The 25,695-nt window shown below is 40.4% G+C and overlaps 3 protein-coding genes across 12 annotated transcripts in view; 1 reads left to right on the forward strand and 2 right to left on the reverse strand.

The window, feature by feature from the left end:
• Positions 1-476: 476 nt before the first annotated feature.
• LOC136435169 (alpha-amylase 1-like) lies at positions 477-6,858 on the reverse strand. The gene is made up of 11 exons (XM_066428410.1): positions 6,759-6,858; positions 6,156-6,332; positions 5,671-5,816; positions 5,066-5,237; positions 4,584-4,649; positions 4,182-4,343; positions 3,619-3,766; positions 3,267-3,391; positions 1,480-1,652; positions 994-1,160; positions 477-683 (listed from the first exon to the last, which is right to left on the reverse strand). Exons 2-11 carry the CDS (start codon positions 6,330-6,332, stop codon positions 520-522), a joined length of 1,500 nt encoding a protein of 499 aa, XP_066284507.1. The 5' UTR covers positions 6,759-6,858; the 3' UTR covers positions 477-519.
• Positions 6,859-7,713: 855 nt separating this feature from the next.
• Positions 7,714-23,312, reverse strand: LOC136435171 (ankyrin repeat and SOCS box protein 13-like). 7 transcript variants are annotated; one of them, XM_066428417.1, is made up of 8 exons: positions 23,149-23,312; positions 22,757-22,819; positions 21,929-22,005; positions 11,572-11,759; positions 11,118-11,268; positions 10,120-10,254; positions 9,573-9,764; positions 7,714-8,925 (listed from the first exon to the last, which is right to left on the reverse strand). In XM_066428417.1, exons 3-8 carry the CDS (start codon positions 21,978-21,980, stop codon positions 8,798-8,800), a joined length of 846 nt encoding a protein of 281 aa, XP_066284514.1. In that variant the 5' UTR covers positions 21,981-22,005; positions 22,757-22,819; positions 23,149-23,312; the 3' UTR covers positions 7,714-8,797. The 7 variants fall into 7 exon arrangements, with proteins under 7 accessions (XP_066284514.1, XP_066284517.1, XP_066284511.1 ...); XM_066428420.1 differs by lacking the exon at positions 21,929-22,005 and having other exon boundaries at positions 23,149-23,311; XM_066428414.1 differs by lacking the exons at positions 21,929-22,005; positions 22,757-22,819; positions 23,149-23,312 and adding exons at positions 14,764-17,327; positions 18,477-18,619.
• A 102-nt stretch (positions 23,313-23,414) lies between these two features.
• The window catches only part of LOC136435166 (uncharacterized), a 40,091-nt gene continuing 37,810 nt past the window's right edge, over positions 23,415-25,695 (forward strand). For all 4 annotated transcript variants that reach the window (XM_066428404.1, XM_066428406.1, XM_066428407.1 and 1 more), the window contains exon 1: positions 23,415-23,808. In XM_066428404.1, the coding sequence (XP_066284501.1) occupies positions 23,496-23,808 (313 nt within the window). In that variant the 5' untranslated portion in view covers positions 23,415-23,495. The remainder of the gene's footprint in view (positions 23,809-25,695) is intronic.

A 25,695-nucleotide genomic window follows, 5' to 3' on the forward strand; every position in this document is an offset into this window, starting at 1 on the left:
TGTTGATATGTGGTGAGATACCCTGCAGATGGTAAGCATGGGACGGTTCCAAGAAGGTCAGAAGATATGGTGTGCACGTACAAGGCCATAGTGAGTGAGTGAGTGAGTGAGTGAGTGAGTGAGTGAGTGAGTGAGTGAGTGAGTGAGTGAGTGAATGAATGAGTGAGTGAGAGTGAGAGTGAGTGAGTGAGTGAGAGAGTGAGTGAGTGAGTGAGTGAGTGAGTGAGTGAGTGAGTGAGTGAGTGAGAGAGTGAGTGAGTGAGTGAGTGAGTGCGAGTGAGTGAGTGAGTGAATGAGTGAGTGAGTGAGTGACAACAGTGTGTATCTGGCTATCATCAGCTTAAGCGAAACTTCTCAGTCAACGCGCATGCTAGGAATGTGGGGTAGGAAATAAAAACATGCTGCAACGGATTAATCACACTGTATGTCTTTTATCTTTTTCTTCCAGAAGAATGAATTAGTCGTGAAGGCGTAAAACATTACGCAAAGATGCATGTATTCATGATCTTCATTTTCAGTTTACAATTTAGACTCCTGGTGGATGGCAATGACGCCGTCATCAGCATGGTTGGAGATGTGAAAATGCGCCCTTCCGTCCCCTCCTACTGTAATGGTCGCGCCAGTGCAGTGGCCGCTGTGCTTGTCACCGGAAATTACGTCACAGTAATCTCCGGATGGCATGCCTGAGAAAAGGGAAGATGGAGCTTAATTATGAAACACTTCAATGTCGAACCTGCAGCAAAACTCCGTCATGAACCGGCAAAAGGTATTTCCCCTGACATCAAACTTTGAAACCCTTGTTCTCCGTGCACTAACGTATTTGATCTATATGATGTGGGTGGACCAAAAGAGATGAGGTAGTGAAAACAATAAAGCCATCACCTTGACCAAGGAGGTTGCCTTGGCTGAGTTGGAAAGTGAAATCGTACCTGCACTTACACCGTGAAATGGAGCCCTGAAACTGTTCAGCTACCTAGAGCCTGCACATCGTACCTGTTTGCAACCACTCGTTCATGTTCCAGTCATCGTTGTTGATGACGATGAAGCCCTTGTTGCCACGTGAGAAGGCGATCTGGTTGTTCCCGTTACTCCACCAGTTCTGCAGACTCTGCCCGCTTACCACGTTACGGAACTGCACCATGTTCCTAATCTGACGCCACCTGGAAGTAAAACAACCTGTTAATCTTATGGCTGTTGCGACAAAATACATGAACGCCAACAGGAATTTCTGCATGAATTCAAGCAAGAACTTGACAGTTATCGTCATTGTTCGCCACAATGTACCTTTTCGTGACATTCAGTGCTAGGCAGCTTGGCCAGGGTGGACATTAATACTCATTCACAACTTTCATGCAAGATTTCAATGAACAAGTTACTACGATATAGGATATGGATATATCAAGTAAAAGTTTTATGACTTAAGGTTTCAAAAGCCATCAATAACATGGTTTTCTGATACAGTTTTTGATTTTGACTTACCTGTGTTCACATATCCAGTCTCCTCCACAGGTGCCGTCGGAGTTGATGGTGACACCGTTGATGTTTTCATTGGTACTGGGTGGACCTTGGTCAGTGGAGTGAGAGTCAAAATAGTAGCTGGACATCAGGCGTGTGTAGCCGTAAGGATGAGCCATCATGAAAGCATTGGCCATCTGTTATAAGGATGAAGACCAGAGATGTTTTCATGTCAGTTTTGGCAGTCCCTTACTTTGCTATCGTACTTTGTCTGCTCTGGGCAGACAGAGGGCAGCCACTAACAGTCTCATATCTGATATAATCTGTTCTCCTTTATTTCTTTTGAATAATTCAATCATGAAATTAGGACCCTTTAAAACGATTCAAACAGCTTCATCTGGAAAACACTGCGAGATATCTTCTGTCTGGCTACTTTTTAAAGTCCAGTCACGAAACTTGCTATGTAGGCAGGAATGTACATGAAAAGGCAAGTTTGTATGATTATAGTTAGATAACGTGATCACGAAGATAAGTCACCACTGCTGCAGCGACTTCCATTGATTGTCACGAATATACTTTGTTGAATTGAAGACAACCCTCTTTTAAACTGGAATTGTCTGTCATAAATATACTTTGTTGAATTGAAGATTTGAATTGGAATTTATTGTCATGAATATACTTTGTTGAAGATAACCCTCTCTTGAACTGGTAACGTTGGGTAACATAAATTCGGGATTTTTCCGATAATGGTTGACTGAAATCAATCTAGCAGAACAATAAACCATCCTTTTTTTCTATTATTCTGTCAGTATTATGTACTATCTTTGCACTAATCATATATATGGTAGATTTTGTCTCTAGTCGTGCTGACACCATAATATTTCAACTTGAAACTACCGTCCGCCGCACGCACAATGACGGTGCTGTCGGACAGGGGTGAACATTAATTCGGGAGAGAAGATTCGTCTTGAATATCTTACCACTAATTACATTTTATACAGCAGCTATTCGTTCCATCCTTGGCTTGAGGAGAGTGCTATGGATATAGACGTGTCCAAGTAAAAAGAATACACGAAAAAACGGCCGTACCGCACACATCAGGCCTCCGGGAACAACCCGTGTGTTGAGTCGGTAGAACGTTACTCAAAGTCGATCCCCACCGTCATGGAAATTTGTACATTATTCATCGGGGCGTTAGCTGGATGCCGTAGAAATGGTAATACTACTATGTCCATGTGTTTCTGCTTGTGCTAAGAGCAAACTTTGAGGAAAATATCGCCATCAGTCCACTATCACACACAACATTTGGACAAAAAAGTGTTCCTCGCAAACGTTTGTCGTTTGCCGAATAGCAGGATTCTGGGTAACGAATATGGCGGCGGGAAAATTCACCGTAGTGCCGTAGCCATTGGTTGTAGCAACAAAGAGGCGTTTTGATGATTAATCACACTTAGAGTCCAGTTGTAGGTTAGCAAAAGAGATTCTAATAAGTTGTATTGTAAATAATTGTGTTGAGCAGGAAGCGGATGTGACATTTGTCTTATAAACCAGCGAACAACTATGTGTAGTATAATTCTCCCACGAAGCCCTCAGACTGTGACAATAAGGGACGGAGAGTTTTTGACGTAGCCAACTTCTAATGCATGGTTATCGAAGCTTTTCAGACAGTGTTCTGAATACGTTAGTCTGTCAAGTTTGCATTTCTAGCGGTATTACTGATGTTGCATCTAGCACATAGCCCTAAATACCCCGTTTTCGAAAAATCGCGAATTTAAGTACCCCGCGAATTTATGTTACCCAACGTTACCAACCTTGTATAGTTTGGAGTCTCTGAAGGTAATGACGCTGGCTCCGCCGGCACCGTGGCCACGCTGGTTGTCGTGGTTATCCACGAAGACAAAAGAACTGCCAGAAGGCAGCATGCCCCAACCTTCACCTGAAAAGTGCGTGACAAATATCAATCTATCTTCATCAGATTCGATATAGCAACTGCCGCAAATTTTGTTTCTGAAAGGAATCAAAGTTGCATATGATCAATTCACGGTTCTCAACATCTTTGACATGAGTGATTCGAAAAGTACCTTTTAAATTTCTAGTCTATAAAGTCATGTTATACTAATTTCATGTAATTTCGAGATAGCTATTCTACGTAGCTTCACGTACCCCAGTTGGAGAAGTAGCTCAGCTTCTGGTTGTTCCACTTCCTGAACACCTCGCCGATGAACTTGGAGTATTTGAACTCGGTGACGCGCCCGACGTGTTGGTACTGGTCGGATGTGATGGGCTCACCTGCTCCAACGTCAATCACTTCCTGTTAGCAACAAGGTAGAGTAGAGGTTAGCAAGAGAGAGCAGCGGCGTTTATTTTTGCGCGGAACGCTGATCGATGTTAAACATGAGTACAAATGCATGCCGTACCCAGCATAGAGAACCTTAGCCCATGTTGAAAATCGCGAATCAGCCCCCCCCCCCGAAAAGAACGCCGCCACCCAGAAGTCTGTGAAGGAAGCTAGTGATTTTACATAATAACTTTATTGCACAACAATTGTTCAAGGTACAAAGTATAGCATCTACTGGTACATAACAACGTTACATGTTATATGGAGCACCCACTTAAACGGTAAGAGGACTTGTTGTCGTGAATGCCTGCCTACTACCGGCACTTGAATACATTATGAGGATGTCTAGACAAACTGCTATCCCAACCAGGTGTCATTGTGAGCTTACCTGGACGAAGAAAGGCCGAGTATTCGAGGGAAAGTACTCAGTGGAAAGATCGTGCAGTCTGTTCACGATGGCACCCAGGTCTCCCGGCCACATGTGCTTACACGCGTCCACTCGGAACCCGGCAACGCCGACGTCGATGAGCTTGTTCAAGTACTCTGAGATCTGTGAATTGTGTTGATGAGAAAAACGTGCAATAGGTATGGAGAAAGGCCAACACGTGGTCTTGACGCCAGTGTGTCATTGCGCAGCTTTTTTGTACGCTTTCGCCTGACTTTCGTGACGCTACGCTGAACCTCTGCGCGGAAACATTACGCGCGCAACAACTTCCACAACGATGGCGATCTGAAAGTGATAATAATTCTATAAAAAAACAAACTTCAAATGAGAAGAAGAGGCCCTGACCTTGCCTCTGACGTATTCCGAGCCCTGGTTTAGATCGGCCAGGCCCTGCAGCTTGCAGTTACGGACCTGTACAATAGTGTAAAACAAAAACGTGCGCCCAATAGTTATAACATCAGCGATCACATTACACTAGGATGAAGTTGGGGGAAACTACTAACGCTCCACTTACTTATCGTTGTAATCAATCGTTTGTCATGCCTCAAAGGACATGTCGTTTTGAAAGACGATTGACCGCTGATTGTGCAATTCAGAAAATCTCCAATCACATCCATAACATAGGTTCAATGAAAATCAGTGTTGTGTCATATAGACATTCAAGACTCTTTCGATACATGCCGAAAAAAGGTCAAACCGCCATGATATCGCTGCTATTCCCATTATTCCCACGTTGCACGTCATCAATACGTCACACCATATGGAAATCTGCATGGCCCGGACAAATATGTCCTGACAAACCTAAAAACCGAAAGCTAATGACACACCTGATCGGCATCGTTGTAGTTTTCAATGCCTCCACTTGCGGTGTGGCACTTGGCATCGTTGAAGTCAAAAGCGCTGTAGATACCAGGGAAATCCAACCCATTGTAGCTGGAACCGGCTGTACCATACCCTGACCCCTCTGCCATATGGTTGAACACAGCATCGACGTAAATTCTGTTAAGAACGGGTTAGAAGTAAAAACATATGCTTATGTCCCAATTACGCCGGTGCACCCCGACCGGGCCCCGAAGCCACAAATTTGTCCCGGTGCTCGTACGATTACCTCACGGCGTCTATTTGCTACGAGGTCCCGCTTTGATTTTAAGGCCGGGTTAAAATGATTTGGGGTCCCGGCCGGGCCCAAAAATAGACAGGCCGCCGCAGGGTGTCCCACTGGGCCACGTAGGGGTCACGCCCGAAAGTGCCAAAAAACAAAACCCCGCCGCGGGACTCCTTTTTCCAATTGGGGCTATTAACAATTAGAGGTGAAGAGAATATGTCAGGTCCACGTAGCTACTTGTGGCTACTTTACTGTACAAAGCCTATTGTCACAATTTCAGGTGTGAATCTGCCAATTTCTACACCATTGCAGCTGAAGTTACCCCACCTGACGCCGGCGTTGTTACACCTCTTCACCATGTCCCTGAACTCCGCCTCGTTTCCACTGCGGGTCTGTAGCTGGTAGCTGACTGGCTGGTAGCGCTCCCACCATGGACGGCCCCAGGCCACACGGTGCTCGCTTGCAGGAGAGATCTTGGAAGGGAAAGACATGTCAGCATGCTTCTATATTGTCCAGTCCATTGCAGCTATACGATCTTTCTTTTACATACACACTCTCCACATATCTGATTGATCACAACCCACCGTTCGTCTCTTTCTGCTTTCCTTTTACAATATCCAATGCATATAGTCTTGGTAAGTGTTTCTAGGTAGGAAGGACCTCGTGTGGTACTTCTTCTTCTAGTAGTCTATTTGGCTGTATATGAATCGGACATTCTGACATTTTCTCTCATGAACAAGTAACACAGAACTAATCAAAGTCTACAGACGATGAACACATTGCGTTCTACCTCATAGTGGTTTCACGTATACCTGTACTGCACCGAAGCCGTACGGCCCCAGAAAACGCTCGCACTCGGCTGCGATGTCCGGCCACTTCCACTCAAACAGGTGCACGGCCGTGTGGCGCCCGGAGACGTTGTTTGGGTCCCACTGTGCCAGAGCACCCAGAAACAGCGACAGGACGATGGTAAGCTTCATGGTGATCATCTGGGAGGAACGATATAGCAACGCCGTTGTTGCAAACACAGCCCATTAAATAGTAGTAACATCTGCAGTATCTGAAGTCTCAAAGTCAAATGGTTTCAAGTTCCAACGTCGAATCCCAAGAGATATATCCGAATGTGGAACGTAAGACTTTCTCCAAGACTGTATAGTATTACCTACCCACATATCATTTAAAAACTTCTGAAGACAAAAGCTTGTCAAAAATGCCAATCTACAATATGGACAACAATTGATTTTTAAACGTTGCCAGCACCTAGTCATAACTTTTCCCCATTGAAAAGTATTTTCGCTGTCAGAAAACGTGTAACTAAATGGAACACTTAAAACCAATGTGATAAACGAAGCTATAAAGTAGGTATTATACTGTTGGACCATTTTGTTCTGATAGAATTAAGAAATGATGCTCACCTTGCTGACCAAGACTTCCCTACGTGAACAGCTATTCTTCAACTGTCAGAGGTCTACAGTCGCGGGGGGTCTATTTAAACAACTGTGGGGGCATTATTGATACGACCAGGCCTAGATCTAGACCATGGTATAATGTGTTTCGCCCAGGCCACGACGAAACATTTTAAAGTTAAACACATTATGTGCTTTCTTGCACCACGGAATACCAATATTATAAAATGTTGGCCCTGTTAGGTAAAGGCAACCACACTAACAAATAAACGTAAAAAAGACTCATCAAGTTTCAAATGTTTCCATGCTCACTGTTCCACACTTACTTTGTGTTGGGAGAAAGACCTTCTGCGCTAGGAGATTTGGCACTATTTTAAGCTTCCCACTCTTTGCAGGTCATTCTTACAAACATCCCATTTGCTAATACGTCATAAGAGGTGTACATTGAATCATGTCAACAAGTTGGATTTGATGAAACGTCTATAATCTTAGCAAGTTAGGGACGTGGAATTAAGTGTCGTTGGAGCATTTTCTTAACATGAGCACTTTGCTGTTGATCAATTCCAAAGCAACGATGTTATTCTTATCACCCCCTTTCTGCGTATTTCCAGATAAAGAGCCTTCCGATGAGGATATGACGTTGTGGGAACTCCTGCAGGTGATGGAGGCACGTGATAGGCTGACATACACGCAACGTTATGTTGGAAAATATTGACCAACAATATGCTTGAAACACGACTCTTTAGGTCTTCTTGTCAAAATGATTGCAGCAATTGTCATGATATTGTTTAGGGTCAATAAATATGCATGTGTGCACGTTGACCAATAACGTTAAATGATATGGAATTCCATAATAACTTTTGTGTCATAAAAATGTAAGGCATAGCAAAGCGATTTGCATTTTGGTCCAGCAAAAAGTCTAATATTACCTAAATAGCAAATGAATGACATGTGTGACAAAATCATCTGCAAGTTTGTTTACTTTCATTATTAACAGTCAGTAATCTTATGAGTTTGATATGGCTTTCATGTAGATTTTGTAAATCTAACATGCCATATTAGAAATATTCCAAACTTTAAAACAATAACAAGATGCTCCTCTCGTAAATCTCACTGAAATACATTTAAGACGAACCATGGGGTGTTACATAAGAGGTAGGACTAGGATGGCTTCAGCAATTTACACTAAGAGATGTGTAAAATATACATATGTAACCTTCCTACCAAGACATGAGCTATTTGATTCACTCATGACACAATATGTGGTATTTACAAGTACCCTATTCAATATAACATTTGGCAGTTATTCAACTTGGGTCCTGTGAAATATCTATTCAACTCATGTAAGATGATCACAAACTCAAGTTACAGATATAAATCTTTGTTGTCCGGTCACTGATCTGTTTCAGCACACGTAGAACCTTACAAGTCTTTTTCACAACACATCACAGCAATATCTATAAATACTGGTAGTCAAAAGAACATAATGCTTCAAATACATAAGATTTGATGTACATTTTGCTAGCCTCCAAGCAGGCCCACTGGATTGCAAAGACCGTATCCAACTGGAAGAAGGAGCTTGCAAAACATACTTCTTCTGTCAGTTTGATAGGTCTTCGCAACCTATAGATCTGCTTGGAGATTACATTTTGCACCCTTATAAAACATACTTTACTTTTCTTTGAAAAGTACATAGATATATCAACATTCTAAGACTGATAAAAACAAAACAAAAAACGTAGCACTGCATTGCAATGCTCTCAATTTTCTGCCTTAATTATGAGCACTTCCAACTGCAGCTTAGTCATTAATTTTGCTGAAATGTACAATAATTGTATATTGCCTTACACAAGATGAACCCTCCAATATGCCCTTAGTTCCATTGCACGAGTACTAGTAATTATATTTTGCATCATCACCACAATATGGGTGTGTACAAAATTCCTAAGGTGGAAGAAAGTCTGATACTAGCTAGTACATGTAAATACATCATGTTTATACAAACATATTTCGGATGGGTATTTCAGTGAACGAGTGTACAATACTGGCTATCTGTGACATAGGAAGTTTAGCATGAGGTCTGGTAGCTTGAGTGAACTGAGATAATTGAGTCTGCTGGCTCCAACACTCTGCCTGATGGTCAGTCTGCACAGCTGCTTCAGACTCTCTACATGGCCTGGGAAGACAGAGTAAAGTGGTCAATATTAGGTTTTATGCATTGCAAAGTCACATGTTCTAAACGATTGGTCATTAACCATCCAGAGGAAGGCTACAGAAGGTCAGCAAAAACGTGTATGTACTGTAATTCTTAAAGTTTCCTGGTGGTTCTATGTCTGCATTTTTCATGGTGACGAATTCACTGTGAACTTAAAACCACTGGTGTTTTTCATTATTCTACACTATGTGTCGCAAACTTAGAACCACAGTGAACACTCTCCTTTCCATGAAATTCGATTACTGTAAACTTAAACGTACAGACATTTACAGTATGAGGATGCATTTCATGTGTTGGAACATAGTGCAGCATTCTACAATATCAACCAACACAAATGACATAAGGCAGAAAGTTTCATTCCAAGCCATGCTGACTTGCCCTCTAATGAGAAGGGTTGCAGTCCTCACAATGTGGCATTCCCTGCTGTGATACATTGTTCATTGTTCCTATGGTTTATATAATAGAAGCTATCTAGGGAAATTTCTCTTGTACATTGAGCCTGTATAATGTATACGGATTACAAGGGTCACGTTGCACACTCATTATGTATCCTACAGCAGCTGCACTTCAACACATGTCCACTTGGTGGCACTGTTGCATGGTCTCACCTTCATAATATAACAGCAGTTGTCTGGCCTCACTGTCCTCTGCAGTTAGGTGTAGAGCTCTCTTGCCATTCTGATTCAGTGCTGTGATGTTGGCGCCATATTCCACTAGGACTTGAATCACAGCAGCGTAGTTGTTCTGCGATGCATAGTGCAGTGGAGTTTCATGGTTCTTGGTAGCATTGGGGTTAGCACCTGGTAGGAGAGAGATCCATGCATCTGATTATCAGGCACTTGCAGTGAACATGAATTGTGATGCAATCATTTTTGAAAAATTAAAAATCAAAAATTGTCTGACTCTCACAAGGCACATGGATGCCTATAACTTAGTGTAAGTACACCAGAAGTGCTAAACCCAGACATTTTGCAGAGGAAATGTACCCTTTATATTCATGTATGGATGTACGTATTTCTGCAGTTGGTCTGCGTAATACTGCCCGTGGCTATAATAGGAAGCTGTCTGAAGTTGGTGGGTTGCTATAAGCATGATTCAATCAGGTTTCCAGCAGTATTTTGCAGTGTCCCATCAGTATTTTGATCCAAAACTTACCTGCTAGAAGAAGAGACTTGGCACAGTCCACCTGCCCCCTGATACATGCTACATGTAGAGGTGTACCGTGGTGACAGTCTGTGTGCTCTATCCTGGCTCCATTCTCTATGAGGATGTCTACACAGTCCTGGTGTCCTGTACAAGAAAATATCCAGCAAAATTTAAATACAGGTGGTCATGTAGAGGTAATTCTGTCACCATGTTTTTTATTTTTAAGGTAACTCCACATCTAGTCCATGTGCTGCAATGAAATCCCTCTGACAAAGTACATGCTGTCAAGTCATGTTATAAGCCTGTCCTGTTTTAACCCTTAATCATTAGTTTATATATTACAGAAGTTTTGATCGCACCAAGCGCACTCGAATGAACGGTTAGTAGATTACCCATGACCTCCGTACCATTGTTCTGGACTTGAGTTGACTTTAAAATCCTCAAACGTCATTTGTAAAGAAAAGTCAACAGTGTTGGTAGATGCTGTAAACGTTAAGGTAAAGATCAAGGTCGAAAACACTGATTAAACCGACCCCATTAGGGTCATTGTTTAGACATACCAGAATGTCGTCATGCGCACTGGGCCTTCCTACAACATGCCTCAGCAAGTCCACTCGTTTATATTACAAATACAACTCCTGCTACGACCAAATCACAGCTTCTAATTTGGCTACATCAATGCTGCTGGTGGTGAGGGTCTATACATAGAAGTGAAGAGCTTTCCTCGTCAATTATGCAAAGTAGTTCGCCCAAAATCTAATCATCTTGAGATTTTGCACATACATGTACCTACCGACATATCAAGAAGAAGACAATCCATCTTGGCATTCTTGACTTTTCGTGTTCACTAACAGACACACAGAAACATGCTCGGTAAAATATAACCTTCTTGGCGAAGGTGATTAATAGCTGTATATCATCATAAATTTGGACCATCTGCTCTTCTATATTCAGAGGGATTGTTTTGGTTTTTCCCTATCTGAACTACAGTATTGTACAGGCCTTACCTCTCAGCACTGCCTCGTGCAGCGGTGATGCGGTGATAAGACTGGGGTTAACTTCAGCACCGTGGGACAACAGCAGGTTGATACAGGACACACTTCCGCGGGAGCACGCATCGCACAGCGGCGTACTGCCATCTATATTTCTGGCATTCACCTGCAGTAATTGGGCAGCAATACACTTGTAATTAAATTGCAGAATGTATATTTATACAAGCTACAATAATAAAAGGTAAAACATTTCACACTACAAGAACAAAAGAACATTATCATACTTTTGTTAAGTTTAGACTGTGCCTGTTTTAATAAAATACGCAAATCATGTTCAAATGTGCTAACATCACAAACAATGCCAGCACTATAGATAAGACCTTCACTGTCAGCTCTGAAAGCTTTGCACATATTTGCAATGTAATTTTAATTACCATTCAGCAGAACATGGTCATGAACAAACCCTCACCTGAGCTCCTGCAGTGATGAGCATTTTGGCACAGACTGCATGTCCGCCTAAACACGCCTCATGTAGCGGAGTGACCGAGTCGATGGTGCTGAGATTAGCACACGCTCCCTGGTCCAGCAGGGTCTTCAGCGCCAGGACACGGCCGTAACACGCAGCGTCATGCAGAGGGGAGCGGTCAGCCCATGACCCTGAGAACAACAATCCCAACATCAGTCACAGTTGTCAATAAAGTAAATTCATTTCGGTTTGCAACACTTAAATGTTGCGGAACAGTGAAAATTAAAAGGACTCAATGACTTTGTTTCCTATTACAACCCTTGACTAGCTAAAACCCAAGCAGTACATGTACGTAAGATTGCTGCTTTGTTTTGGTAAATACTCACAGAACACAAGCCGTGCATCCCAACATTTTTCGGTAAAAGACTTTCTTTGCATGTTAGAATTTAGAATTTACACCTGAAACTATCATCACAATACACAGTGCCTGAACTGTCACTGATGGTATACATACATTTCTCCCTCCTGAGTGCAAATTTATTATTAAGCAGTATCAACTTTCAACATATCTAAAGCATGATGAATCATTATCATAGAACTTCTGGTTGAAAGAAGAGTGTATTATATCAAGCCCAGAGCAAGGACATCCCATTTTTCCTCTTCAGGAGCCCTAAAACCTTCCCTTTTCTTCATATATTTGGCCACAGATCAAGTAGCACATGGCACAAAGTATAGGATGGATTGCATAAACCATAAGATAAGGTAAGGTCAACGTCCTTAAGGTTATAAAGGGTCTCATTTCATTGAACTAGATTTGGGACAGTTAAGTGGATTTCTGACAGCCGGAGAGATAGCGGGTCCGTCAATAAATGAGCCCCTTATTAAAACAAAATGATCTTCCCTCCCAACATCTGCTTGGAGACAACAAGTCAAGTTCAAGACTCCTGGATAAGATTAGATCCTCGCGCGATCGACAATGCGTCAAAAAAGCAACAAAACCTTTAGAAACACTAACTTCAAATATACGGCAGCAGAAACGACCGAAATTCACCTTGCATTATTACTATCGAAGTGTCTATGTTAAGTTAATTTTGATAACGATATGCAGTCAAAGGAGGATTTACGCAAGGTAGCCATGCCACGAGTGATCCCCGTATACGGCTGCAGCTGTGACCATGAAAGAACGATAGATGTCCTTCAATGCCTCTTTATATAGCTACTAGCGCCAACTTCCTCAATACCATAAAAAGACAACGTTAGCCAATTGTTTAAAAGAAATTTGCACATATCATCCTCTTAAGACGTTAAGTTTTTACCTTGATAACACCTGAAGTGCTTCCGTTTCTTTAAGTACAAAGCGTCCGGAGCGTCTGTAAGAGATGTTGGGATCTTCACCGGCATGTCCCGATCGCAAATATCTTGGTCTGGCCCCATGCCTCCCGTTACCACAGCCGTCATGACTTCTATCCGTACTGTATATTAATATAACAGTATATCGTTACTATGTGACAGCTCGTACGTCTAGACGTCTCAGCCGGCGTGCGTGCGCCCCCTTCCCGCATGCATGTTGGAAAATTCCATGTCGTAACAGATCAAAGGTCACCGTCCCTCAAAGTAAGGCGCAGTCCACTGTTACAAAATGGGGTGCTAGTGGGTAGGATTTCTTAATAGATCAGAAAATTGGCCGGCGCTAACGATTTCGCCACGGGAATATGTGCTTGTAGATTAACAACAGAATTTGTATATGGCTGTCACAGAGAAGCTAGGATGTAGGGGGAAAAAGTTACAATTCATTCCAATATCTGCTTGGAGATATCAAAGCTCTTCAAGCCACAACAGCCTAACTTTCAAACCCCCTCTACTGATCGATATGGAAACTGCATATCACCAGCCCTTGGTAAAGAAACTGGCACTCTACATGTATGACTCTCACCAAGGGACCCACAGATGCCATCATGGTCACAGATCCTTGTGAGATGCCTTGAAGTTTTCGTTTCCCCCAGACATCATCCAACACCACAGAATTCATAAAAAACGTTACTCTCTGTTTGATAGGCCTTTCACAGAATAATTCAATACTAGTACCTGCCAAGAGGCCAATAAAAATTAATCTCCAAAAACATCTTTCGGTGGTAAAGACCATATCCAACTGGCAAAAGGTGGCTATGAAAACTCCATTTGCCAGTTGGATACGGTCTTTGCCACCGTTAGATCTGCTTGGAGATTAAGTAAATATAGGTGACAGTTTAATATGATAAATACCTTATCCTATAAAATAAGTATAATAGTCTTTTATTGATGCCAACAAAGCAACATCCTTGGCTACTAAAATTACTAACTAGATATTGAGTTTCCAGGAGGCTACTGTGCCTCAAAAGCAATGGCCACTTTGTTATCAAGCTCTTTAATAGTAACTAGCCATCACTTCAGTGCAAAATCCTTGCTAGCAATGAACTTATGTTGCGGAAGCATACAAAGAAAACACAGCAAGATAGTTACCTGGGACCGCCAGTGCTCTGACCAAACAAGATGTGTGAAAGAACAAAGTCATCCTGACTTTGCTACATGTATTAAACTGGGGTGGGAATTAATCAACTGGGTGAGCACAACATCACATCTGAGAAAAAACATTTCCTGATTGTCTATATTGGCCTGGTGTAAAGAAACATGATCTCCTCAAGTGCTTATACCAGAGATAGGGACATACTTTTACCCCTATTGGTAAACAGTCTCTGGGCAAACAGTGCAAAGGTCAGACACAGCTTGTCAGTTAAGCTACCTTCTTTTAGTTTTGTTTTGACTTTCTAGAGAAAAAGAATCAAATCAATAGGACTACATGGAACAGACCTTACAATGGCTATTCTACAGAAATGGGGACAAATGACAACTCCAAGAAGACTTTCTTCACTGCACCAATGATAAGATCCCTAGTTACATTATAAATTTTTCAGAAGACCTTGTCCTTTGACAACTTTGACCGAGAACCATGAATAAATATAGTTGGGATATTTCAATGTCTTTAATGCATTAATTCATGAAAGTTGAACACTTGAATAGTAAAAGAAGTAGTTTTGTCCTACATCACAATCCATTGATGTGTAAAATGTAACAGCGGCATAGCTATATCATCTATACGTACATGTATATGTATGTACTTCCACACATGAAAGTCTATATAACTTTACATGTACTGACCAACATCTGTGTCCAGATCACAACCCCTCCCTCTCCTCAGGTAGACATCACCATGAGGAATGAACCCAAAGATTTGCTCCAGCAGATACTCCATAACTGATAAACAAGCTTTGCTACTCTTGGCACCACCAAGCTTGGGCCTCAACATACATGTATGCCTCTCATGTTATCAACAATGTCAGTATGCAGTTGGCATACTGGGTGATACTGGTCAGTGTTTATCTGATACTTCAACCCCAACGTCACAGGCATGTAGCATGTGATCAGCACTTAGATTACAATCTCCGTGAAGCTTTAGGCTAATCTTCTAAATACCAGGGATGATACTACTGTACTATGGTACCAAAATCTGCATATACTTCATCTTATCATCAAAAAACATGTTCTGAGACCTTTGTTTGGGACAAGGAGGGTAAAAACAAATGATGCAACAGGGGAAAGGGCAGCAATGTTCAAATTCTTCCCTCTGCACAGCTGATGATCAGCAAGGATGATTGACATGCCCAGATGTAGATGGACTTTATAATCAGACTGCATATTGGGAGAAGTCCAAATCAACAACATGGGAGGGCCTGTAAGGGTAACTATGAAGAGATCTTGAAATAAGGTTTATTGCCTCAACCTTTGCAAAACATGTTTATGAAACATACTACATATACATTGTAGTATTCTCAATATGGCTCACTGTAGCTTATGACAATTTCTACATATATCAACAATGTTGCTACATCGTGTATGCACAAAGATACATAATGGTTATGTTGTAAATACGAAAAGCATTTCCATACAAAAATGTGAACCGTAAAATCATCACATTTTCTTGAGAGATCTGAGTTTCTTGTATACTAGTAAATAAATACATGCATGTTTCTCTTCTTCAGATCAAAGGAATAACAGTTCATGTCTACTAGTAAGGCTTAAACCTACCTCTAGCATAATCACCAATTGATGCTGTAAATCGTCTAAGTCGTTCTACCTGTACCTCCACTGGTAAGGTGGGCCGGACCCACATGGTTAGCATTGAGGGGAATGGTAGCCCTACAGCTGCATGTACATGTACAGCATTTTGTACATGCCTATCAAAGGTTTGGCAGCATGCCAGAACAGTAGTACAGTACAGTCACTGGGACAATATTTGATGTCCTTTAAATAATTGTCTTGCCTGCTTCTGACATCCACATACTAACTTGATACCCTTTCTAAATATAGCCTTGTGTATCCAACATAACAGCAGATGGTTCACTATGAAGGGATAATATTGATATATCAGTGGTAGATATCAGAACTGATCTACAAAGATGGTGTCTTTCTAGGGACTTGCTCAATCACTTGCTCTCAAGGCTTTGGAACAAGAAAATGGCATGACATCTTTCTTTCCTTGAATCGCAACAGTACATCATTAGATCTACAATTTACAAACCTTCTTTATTTCATTACAATCAGCAAATATATACCATTCAAAAAACTTGGAAAATTGTTCAACTAGATATGAAACTACACAAAAACGTTCAGAAGTTCCACCCAAACAACATGAGAAGAGGAAAGTGGCAAGATGGCAAGTAATAGCATAAAATCCACATTTTATAATACTTGACTATTTGAGCATCAGCTTCCAACAGAATCTTCCATACATAGTGTTTCTGGGACAAACCAACTATTAATGGAATCATCATTCTCAACCATCTTAATACACATTACACATACATATGGAAGCAAAATTCCACAATTGCACAACAACAGGCATCAGTCTAGCTTGTCAAACTCTCCACAGGAATCTTCTCTTGGGCTTTCCTTAAGTTTCTCCGGGAACATCCTTCTCCACTGGTCCCACTGGCGGTTCATGCGGGTGTTTGTGTACTCGAAGGTTATGGCTGTGAAGAGGTAAAACAGGTACCCCAGTGGGATGATCACAGACAGCAGGGAGATGTAGTACCACGCTGTCGACTGGACAAGGCTCTCCAACATGTTGCTTGTGTATGGTATGAAGACAAGACAACTGCAAACTATCTTGTCCTCAGTGTCAGTTTCTGACAATCTTCAATGACAAGGTAAAAATCCTTGAACAGAATATCTCAAGAGCGTGTAGTGTGACACTTGGTCAAGGTCAAATCAATATTCCCCAGCCCAGGATAAAGCACCGCACCTTCAACCTACAGTCATAAAGTTGCACTGACAATAACCTTGGTCAGTTGGACAGGCTGTAACTTCAGAAACCACTTAGGAACGCTGTAAATTTTGATTCCTGACAGAAGAACTGCAAGTAGGGTGGCCAGCTATAGGACTGCTGCGGTGTCCAAGCTTGTTCCACACCTCAGCTTCCCCTCTGTCCCTGGTAGCTGGGGACTGTACTGCAGTTGACACTCTCCAATCTTGAATAAATGACTTTCCAAGAGTGAAGTCCTGTTGTACAAATGATGGGCCAGCAAAGCAGAGGGAATATATTGTAAGATTTCCAGCAAGTCCAAATAATGCTCCGTCAGGCAGCCATCTTGAAAATGCTCTAATGTGGCCAGCTGTCAAAACACAGTCTCTGATTGGCTGAGAAGTGGACTGTACCATTGTAACTGTAGGGGATGTCAGCATTGCACAATGAGTTTATATAATATAAAGAGAGGAAGATATTGTTTATTCATTTATTGTTGGTGGTAAAAATAAAATGTCAGTGATATCATTCAATTACATGTTGTGGTGCCTATAAATTCCATTCCTTTTCTAGAAAATGTGTCTCTCAATTGAATTACATTTCATCCCTGTATTTATATTACATGTACTAAGTTCATGGTTCATTCTAGAAGATAAACTTGGATATATTTAGTACATACTAGTGCATTGTGCATACTAGCATTAGTATTTAGGCCACAGTAAGTAATTTTTATGGATGACATCAGCGCGCTCATTAATTTTCGCCTGATTTCGAAATAAAAAACAAGAAATTTCATTGCCCTCCGATGGTGGTCAACATGCCAAAAATGGGCAAATATGTCGTAAACGTTGACAGTCTAAGGTGTTTCATTGCATATGAATACCCAGTGTAGTGCCTGCCCATGATGGTATGACAAGCTGTTTTCTGCGTTTGTTCTAGTTCATTGAGCTGTATACACATCTTCAAGAACAGTTTAATGTTGACAGTCTAAGGTGTTTCATTGCATATGAATACCCAGTGTAGTTCCTGCCCATGATGGTATAATAACAAGCTGTTTTCTTCATTTGTTCTAGCAAGGACATTATATAGATAATGGGGGGGGGGGGGATCTAGTTACTAGTAATTGAGCTGTATACACAAGGTGTTTCATCGCATATGAATTTCCTGTGTAGTTGCTTCAGACGATGGTACAACAAGCTCTTTTCTGCATTTGTTGTAGTTAGTCTATTGAGATGTATCACATCTACATGGACAGGTTTACATTAAATCAATGAGGTTTTATATCATATACGAAACCTCATTGGTTGAATACAGGTATAAAAGACCTGTTGGTCATGATATCATATTTCGTCGCCTCAATTCTTGTTTAACAAGACTTATGATCTCAACATTTGAAAATATAGGAATCTTGTTTTTTTGGGCCCGCCTTGTTTTTTTCTCGCCCTATCTCATTAATTTTGGAGCCTGCGGAGGATGTCATCCATAAAATTTACTTGCTGTGGCCTTACAGTAAAGGTCATGAATTCTAAGGGTTACTCCTTGCTTGTACAAAACTTAAAACTACACATACCAAGAAACATCAGGTCAGCGTCCCGTCCATCTAGTCGTAAAGCCATTTCTGGCTTGAAAACAATGTAGCGTCTCACTTTCATGAAAGGGCAGTGCCATCAATGAAATCTAATTCTGCTTACCTTGTAAAGAAACAAGACTTCTGTTTGCAAAAAACTTAAGGGACCGAAAAAAGGTAAAGTTCACAAAACAGCTTAACATCATATCATTCATTTCATATGAGTACGTAATTCTGAAACATGTTGTGACCCCTTTGGTCATCATTGATGGTATATCCCTGACCTTAAGGTTGAGCAATCTAAAAGCAGATCTAGCTCGACAGTTGTACAAAAAATAACAATCAAGCCTGTACATGTGCAATTCACAATCTATGTTTGCATATGATCACTCTAGATTTGCAATATTACTTCACAATAATTTGTCCATAAAAGTACTTGTATTCCTATTGAAGCAACAATCAACATGGATCAAAATGCAACAAGTACTCAGTAATCATTGCTGGCACTGTTGAGCTTAAAAACCTTGGTTCTTTTGATAAGTGCCAAGATTATGTATATGTGTATATCTAGTAGAAAGAAAATCACAACAAACCTGTTTCACTCTTCCATTGTATATGATCATGAGGGGCCCAGCCTGCACTATCAAGCTTGTACACAACCATGAAATACCAGTGGAAACTCAGGATAACAACAATAATAGAGATGCCAACCAGTAGGACTTCCAAAAATACAGGCAGTGCTGCAAACATCTCTATCAACTCATAACATTCAAATATCTATGCACTACTCTGATCTGACACTTTAAAGGGCCCTGGTAGAATGAAGGACAACAGCCTCAGGGTAGGTCAAACTGTAGAGCAATGCCCCCTAGTGACCTTGATTCTATCTGCAACAAATATACTGTGTTGCTGAGTTAAAGAACTACACAATTTGCCCGGATCTTGAATGATAACATTGCACACTAAGTTCTTGATAGAGGAAAATTAACTACAACTGGAATACAGTTCTGGAATGTTATAGAGTACTCTAGCTCCCTTCAAAGAAAAGTGCAATACTTCCATCATCAAACATCAAACAACTGGGATTCCTTCTGTTAAACCAAGTAGGTTAAATCACCTACCATCATCATACAGGTCCAGTACTGTCAAAAGCTCATGCCAAAGACACCAAATGTTCTGCATCCTGTGCTTCTGATCACAGTCTACTTAGTGCAAGCTCAGCAGCTTTAAATCAACAGGTAACAAAATGACCTGACGTGGTATATAAAAACACTGGTTGGGTTACATTGGGCCTTGGATCACATGAACATATGTCTTCTTGGGCTGGACCATTCAACATCTCACAAAAGTTGGAAGGTGCAGTTTTTTCATGTAGTTGGAAAATAGGTACACATTCTGTAGATGCCATGTACAGCATGACAATTGTCATAAAATTTGATATCATTATATTTGTGCTATAACACTATTATTTATCTGAGTTGGAAGCCTATGGATTACAATGGCCAAATAATTATACAATAGGCTGCAGCTGCTTATTTGTAAAACTATAACTTTATTAGGTCAATATGTAAAGACCTTTTGGCTGGGGAAATACAGGATTCAAACAGTCACATACCCCGACTGTGTGCATGTGTTATATTTTCCATGCTTGTTCCATTACATTAACAGGTTATATTACAGACGATGCAGCATATTTGGTCATCGTCTTTCCCAAAATCATATCAAAACAGAACATGACAATAAGAACAACCAAAATTAGTTCGGTCAGTTTGACAACCGTGATACCCTGAACTTAGCATCATGACATCAGCAGGTAGAGTGCCAGCATTTCTCACATGCAGTAACATTGCCTCCATTATCTAGTCTAAATCTATACTTGTGGTTCACACAAATGCATTCTGAGACACTGCCAGAGACTTTCCGCTACAATACACCAATATAGCCGGATGAAAATTGAATCTAATAACAGTATGATATAAAGTGCATTTCAATAGTATTGATATAGTTGACCTCCATGCCCTATGATGACATGACAGTGATAAGATGATACAGTAATGTGATCTGTATTATCGACAAAAGATAGATCCGATAGATCTGATAGATTGATAGATATGATAGATCCAATAGATCCGAAAGATCCAATAGATCTGATAAATCGATAGATCCCATAGATCCGATAGAGCGATAGATCTGATAGATTGATAGATCCGATAGATCTGATAGATCGATAGATCGATAGATCGATAGATCCGATAGATCGATAGATCGATAGATCTGAGAGAGCGATAGATCAATAGATCTGATAGATCGATAGATCCGATAGATCGATAGATCGATGGATCGATAGATCCGATAGATCGATAGATCCGATAGATCTGATAGATCGATAGATCCGATAGATCGATAGATCTGATAGATCGATAGATCTGATAGAGCGATAGATCGATAGATCAATAGATCTGATAGATCGATAGATCCGACAGATCGATAGATCCGATTGATCCGATAGATCGATAGATCCGATAGATCGTTAGATCGATAGATCGATAGATCCGATAGATCCGATAGATCGATAGATCGATAGATCGATCGATAGATCCGATAGATCCGATAGATCGATAGATCCGATAGATCGATAGATCAGATAGATTGATAGATCAGATAGATTGATAGAACAGATAGATCGATAGATCCTTGATTAATAATCATCTACTTGTATATTGTTTTAAAAAAAACACATCCTGATGAGCAATGGTTTTGAATTGCTACATAGTAACAACAATTATTAGCTTTCCCCAACCCCCTTCCCCACAAAAAAACACATGATGATGGCATAGACAAAGTCATATAAATGATACAAAAGTATACAGTTGTTGGGGTGACTTTTAGCACATGTTAAGAAAACGTTGTTTATTCACAAATTCAAATGCTGCCATACTTGCAGTTCCTGCTATGTCCCTCAGATCCACCAACCATCCAATGGCTTCCTGAATCTCTTGTGTCCTGTTTAAGTTTGCCAAGTCCCTTGCCATAGTTGAATGTACAGATTTCAGGCAGTGACTATGCTTGCTTCATACACCCTCCCACTACTGGATATAGATGATACCCTGACCTTTGACCTAAATAACATGGCCTATCACATCTTGCAATTGATAACCATAATACACTTAGGAATAGCCAATTAGGTTATAATCTCCTTGGGAATTCTAAGCCAAATAGAGTATTCTGGGTACTCATTTTTACAGTGGCTTTAACAATCATTTTCTGTACATGTTCAATTCCCAAACTACTTGATCTGTTTGCAGAATTTTTTTTGTACAACTTTTGAAAAAAGTGCTTTCATTGAGACACTCTCTTTGTCTTTTCCCTCAGTGGTCTAGGAAGAAAGAAAGATATCCTGATTGAAAAGCCCTGCCCCATTAGTTTTAAAGAAATAAGTAAAGCAGGATTCTTACCACCAGGTGGCTCAATGGCCATTAGTCTGTTGCTGGCAACGAACTCCATCATTGGTTGTTAGGAAAAGCAGCATAGCCTAGAGGGCAGGTCAACACCAATAGAAAAGTAACTTACATGTAGTACAGTCAGGAACTTAGTCTCAGACTGGTGGTACCAAAAATGACATATTATTTTTGACATACATCGCAGACCAAATACAGCATACAAAACTGCTTTGGCCTAGACCACCACTGTCTTATTTCTCAATTAATATTCATCTTTCTTAACTTGTCCAGGACTTCTTTTTGATAAATTTAAGTAAAAAAGTCAAAGTAAATCTTGTGTCATTTCAGAGCGAGGCTAATATTCTACATATTCTTCTGCCCTCCACAGCTACTGTTACTTTTCCTGGAAGTTACACAACTAGTGAAATGCTATATCCAATGTTAACAACTCAAGAACACATCATCGATCAGCATCAAAGTTTACTTTTACTATTGTAACTGATAGCTATTGCATTGTCATTCAACAATACTGTTTTTGCAATTGTATCATTATGATGACTGTGTTTCCCTACACTACTATATATGTAATGTTACATTTTAGCACTTGTTTTACAAAAGACAACTTATGGAAATGTGTACTGTAGATCTTTTAACTTTTACTAGTTTTAGTGGTTTTAGACCTTTACCATGAATTCATGACACCACAAATAGGCATTTCCAATGTTTTACTCTCTACAACAGAATTGTTGCAACCACAAATCTAAAACACAGCTGGGAAAAAACTAATTTTCCCTCCCGAAGAAAGTAAAAGCACAAATTCACAGTAGTACATTTGAGACCTACCCATGTCACCTGTAACACACAGCAGGTTGTGTCTCTTCGGCATGGTGTGAAGGTTAATACCACCTGTAGAGGTCATATATTTGTTTCAGTCGTGAATAATGAAAATTTACTCAACAAAAGAAATCAGTGTCAATTTTCAGATCACATCACTAAATCCTGATGATCAGAGGTCGAGTAGCCTGGAAGGATCGGAGTTGTAACTCTGAAGAAGACTGGCAATCAAATTAAACCATGAACTCTACTCTAACTCATATACATGATGAGGAATCTATATTCAGCTGCGTAAAGAGAAATGCTGCATGCCTTTGGAGTCATAATATATAAAATTATCAGATAAAACCGCAACAACAACAACAACAACAACAACAACCGCATGATTTCCGACTTTTTACCTGGTTTAGTGCGATCGTCTGTATTCTCAAACATCCATACGAAACTCTTCAATGGGTAGCAGAAACCTGTCAGAAGAATTTGTGACAGTGTCGAGTAAGGCTGCAAATAACACAAAAAATCACTCTGAGTTTTATAACTTGTCACTTTATTTCGGTAACCTTTGAACTGTCAGAATGTGACCCCTGACCGTTGTCCCTTTAACCAATCAACGCATGGCTAACGTTTCGTTCTGTGCGTGACTTGAATTTTATTAGGAGCGCTGCGATTGGTCCACATTGGACGGCTGTCTTCTGCAAGCATGCAGGTGAGAAAAATTATGAGGTGATCCGCAGAAGATTGGCCAAAAATGGCTAACTTGTTCGAGAAGCTGTCCTTACCACGACATGACCAGGACAGTGATAGTTCAGGGAACGATCGGGATGGAGCGGGTGAGAGAGGAAACCCTGACAGTGAGGAAAATGCGAGCGTCGATTCTGACAATTCGCCGCAGTCGGAAAACAACATGGAGGACGAAGGAAGCATGGGGGAGGGCGAGGTCGAGGAGGAAACGTTGTTTGAAGAAGAAGAAGACATTCCGGCCGTACCCCAAGAAGACCCGGGCAGGATTTTTGAGGCTATGAAGAGCTTCACTATTCCAAGGAAGAGATCAGTACAAAAAGGTAAGACTCTTGAAGACTTAACGAATGTTTTGCTGATATTTGCCAGGTGTGTGTGAATTGTTGTTTTATGCAAATTTCTTGTACATTAACTCTAGGCTCAAATCACCAGAAAGTTGTGAAGAATCAGAAATGCTTGTTTAGTTTTGTTTTAATTTGTTTTGTTCTGTTGGAAGCATCGGCTAGTGAAGAATTCTAGCTGAAATTACCTTTGTTAATACATTTGTATATTGTGTTTTTGCTGCTCGCTCAGGTGCAGGTGAAATGTCATTTATGAATTAATATTGATATCAAAAGTGTTGCATGTGTGCATGAGGCCAGGTAAGTCTCAAAGGTGCATATACATTTGCAACATTTTTTTAAATAGAGCCAATCAATTGTCATAGATTGCCTTAAAATGTATGTATTGCAGAATTTGACCGATCAAAATATTAAAACCAAGTCACTGTTTAAGTGTTTTTTTACTTAGTCATTTTTCTACATCATAAGTTGAATTTACCTTATTACAATACACAGCAATATTCCCAGCATATGAATGCGACTTTGTTGTGTGAGAACGTGTTAGACTACGAGCACATCCCACTGCCACCTGAGTTTTGTATGGTGGAAGTTTTTGGGAGGCTACTGAAAACTATGGGACTTGCATGGCTTTCTTTCGCGTTGTTTACCAATGCTGAAAAATGGAAACATGAAAAAATGTTGCAAATACATGATGAAAAATAGTAATGGAGATTTTTCAATTCAGAATATTTGAAGGTTTGGCCCCAAAATTCTACAATACGTACCTGTAAGGTTGCAGGATTGGTGTCTGTGATTGACAAGTTTGCTGGCAGCTGTCTAGACATTTGTAGTTACATTTAAGTGTCGGAGTCGGAGATGTTACAGCAGATCATAAGAATAGAAATGTTGGAGACTGACACTATTGTAAGCACTCTATTCAGGACATTATCTGAAATTCATCTAGTCAGCAGGTAAGTATTTATGTGTTGTATACCTACTGTGCATCTTGTAATTTGATGTTGTGGTCCAGTAGATAGCAACTCTACAACCTTTACAAAGGGGGGAGGTTTGAACTTTGATAGTGGCTCAGAGTTCTTGACCCAGTTAAGACTCTGGTAAAAGGTCTAGTCCTTCAAAGGAGAAAATAACTTATTTGCTGTTTTAGGAGATAGCCTTATCTGACTTTACTCAGATAGTCTTGTCAGTTGTTATTGATAGCAAGTGCAAGTCCAGCTAAGATGTTACACATAGTTAATTATGCTTGCTCGTCGTTTATACCTCATGTATTCTTTTGATTTTAGTACTGCAATATTTTACAAATCAAAATGAATCATTAAAAAATCGAACTAGGATATGCCTGACAGCATTAATATTGCTTCTTAGTATCTTACTTTTGCAACTATATGATATCTGAATGATAAAAGTTATTTGTATTTTCACATAAATTTTGTATAATTTACCAGTCATCAAGTTAGTCATGAAAGTTGTGTTCATTCTGTTTATTTCTTAGAAAAGACTTCTATCTCCTCGGATTGTCGGTTTGTAGACACGTAGGCAGAGTTTACAAGTCAAAGGTTAAGGCAGTTATCCGGGGTAATGATAACCAGATGGATTTTTTGTTGTACACTACTTTATCGCAGTCTGGAGTACTGTATATACAGATGAGGTAGTGTAAACATAAGGAACTTTTCACATCATTCGGCCAGCCATGAATTAGGGCCCATGTCCCATTTCTGTCTAAAGTCTTTACTGTGCATGTGGGTAGATGGCAGAATTGGGCCAAGTACAGTCCAGTAAAGAAATCCCAGGACCTGGACCAGATTAAATTGTACAGTAGAACTATATCATATCTTGGAGAACAAGGCAGGAATACAGGTCTCTCTGAGTGCT

This window comes from Branchiostoma lanceolatum, chromosome 5 (genome assembly GCF_035083965.1).
Source record: "Branchiostoma lanceolatum isolate klBraLanc5 chromosome 5, klBraLanc5.hap2, whole genome shotgun sequence".
NCBI classification, from domain to species: Eukaryota; Metazoa; Chordata; class Leptocardii; order Amphioxiformes; family Branchiostomatidae; genus Branchiostoma; species Branchiostoma lanceolatum.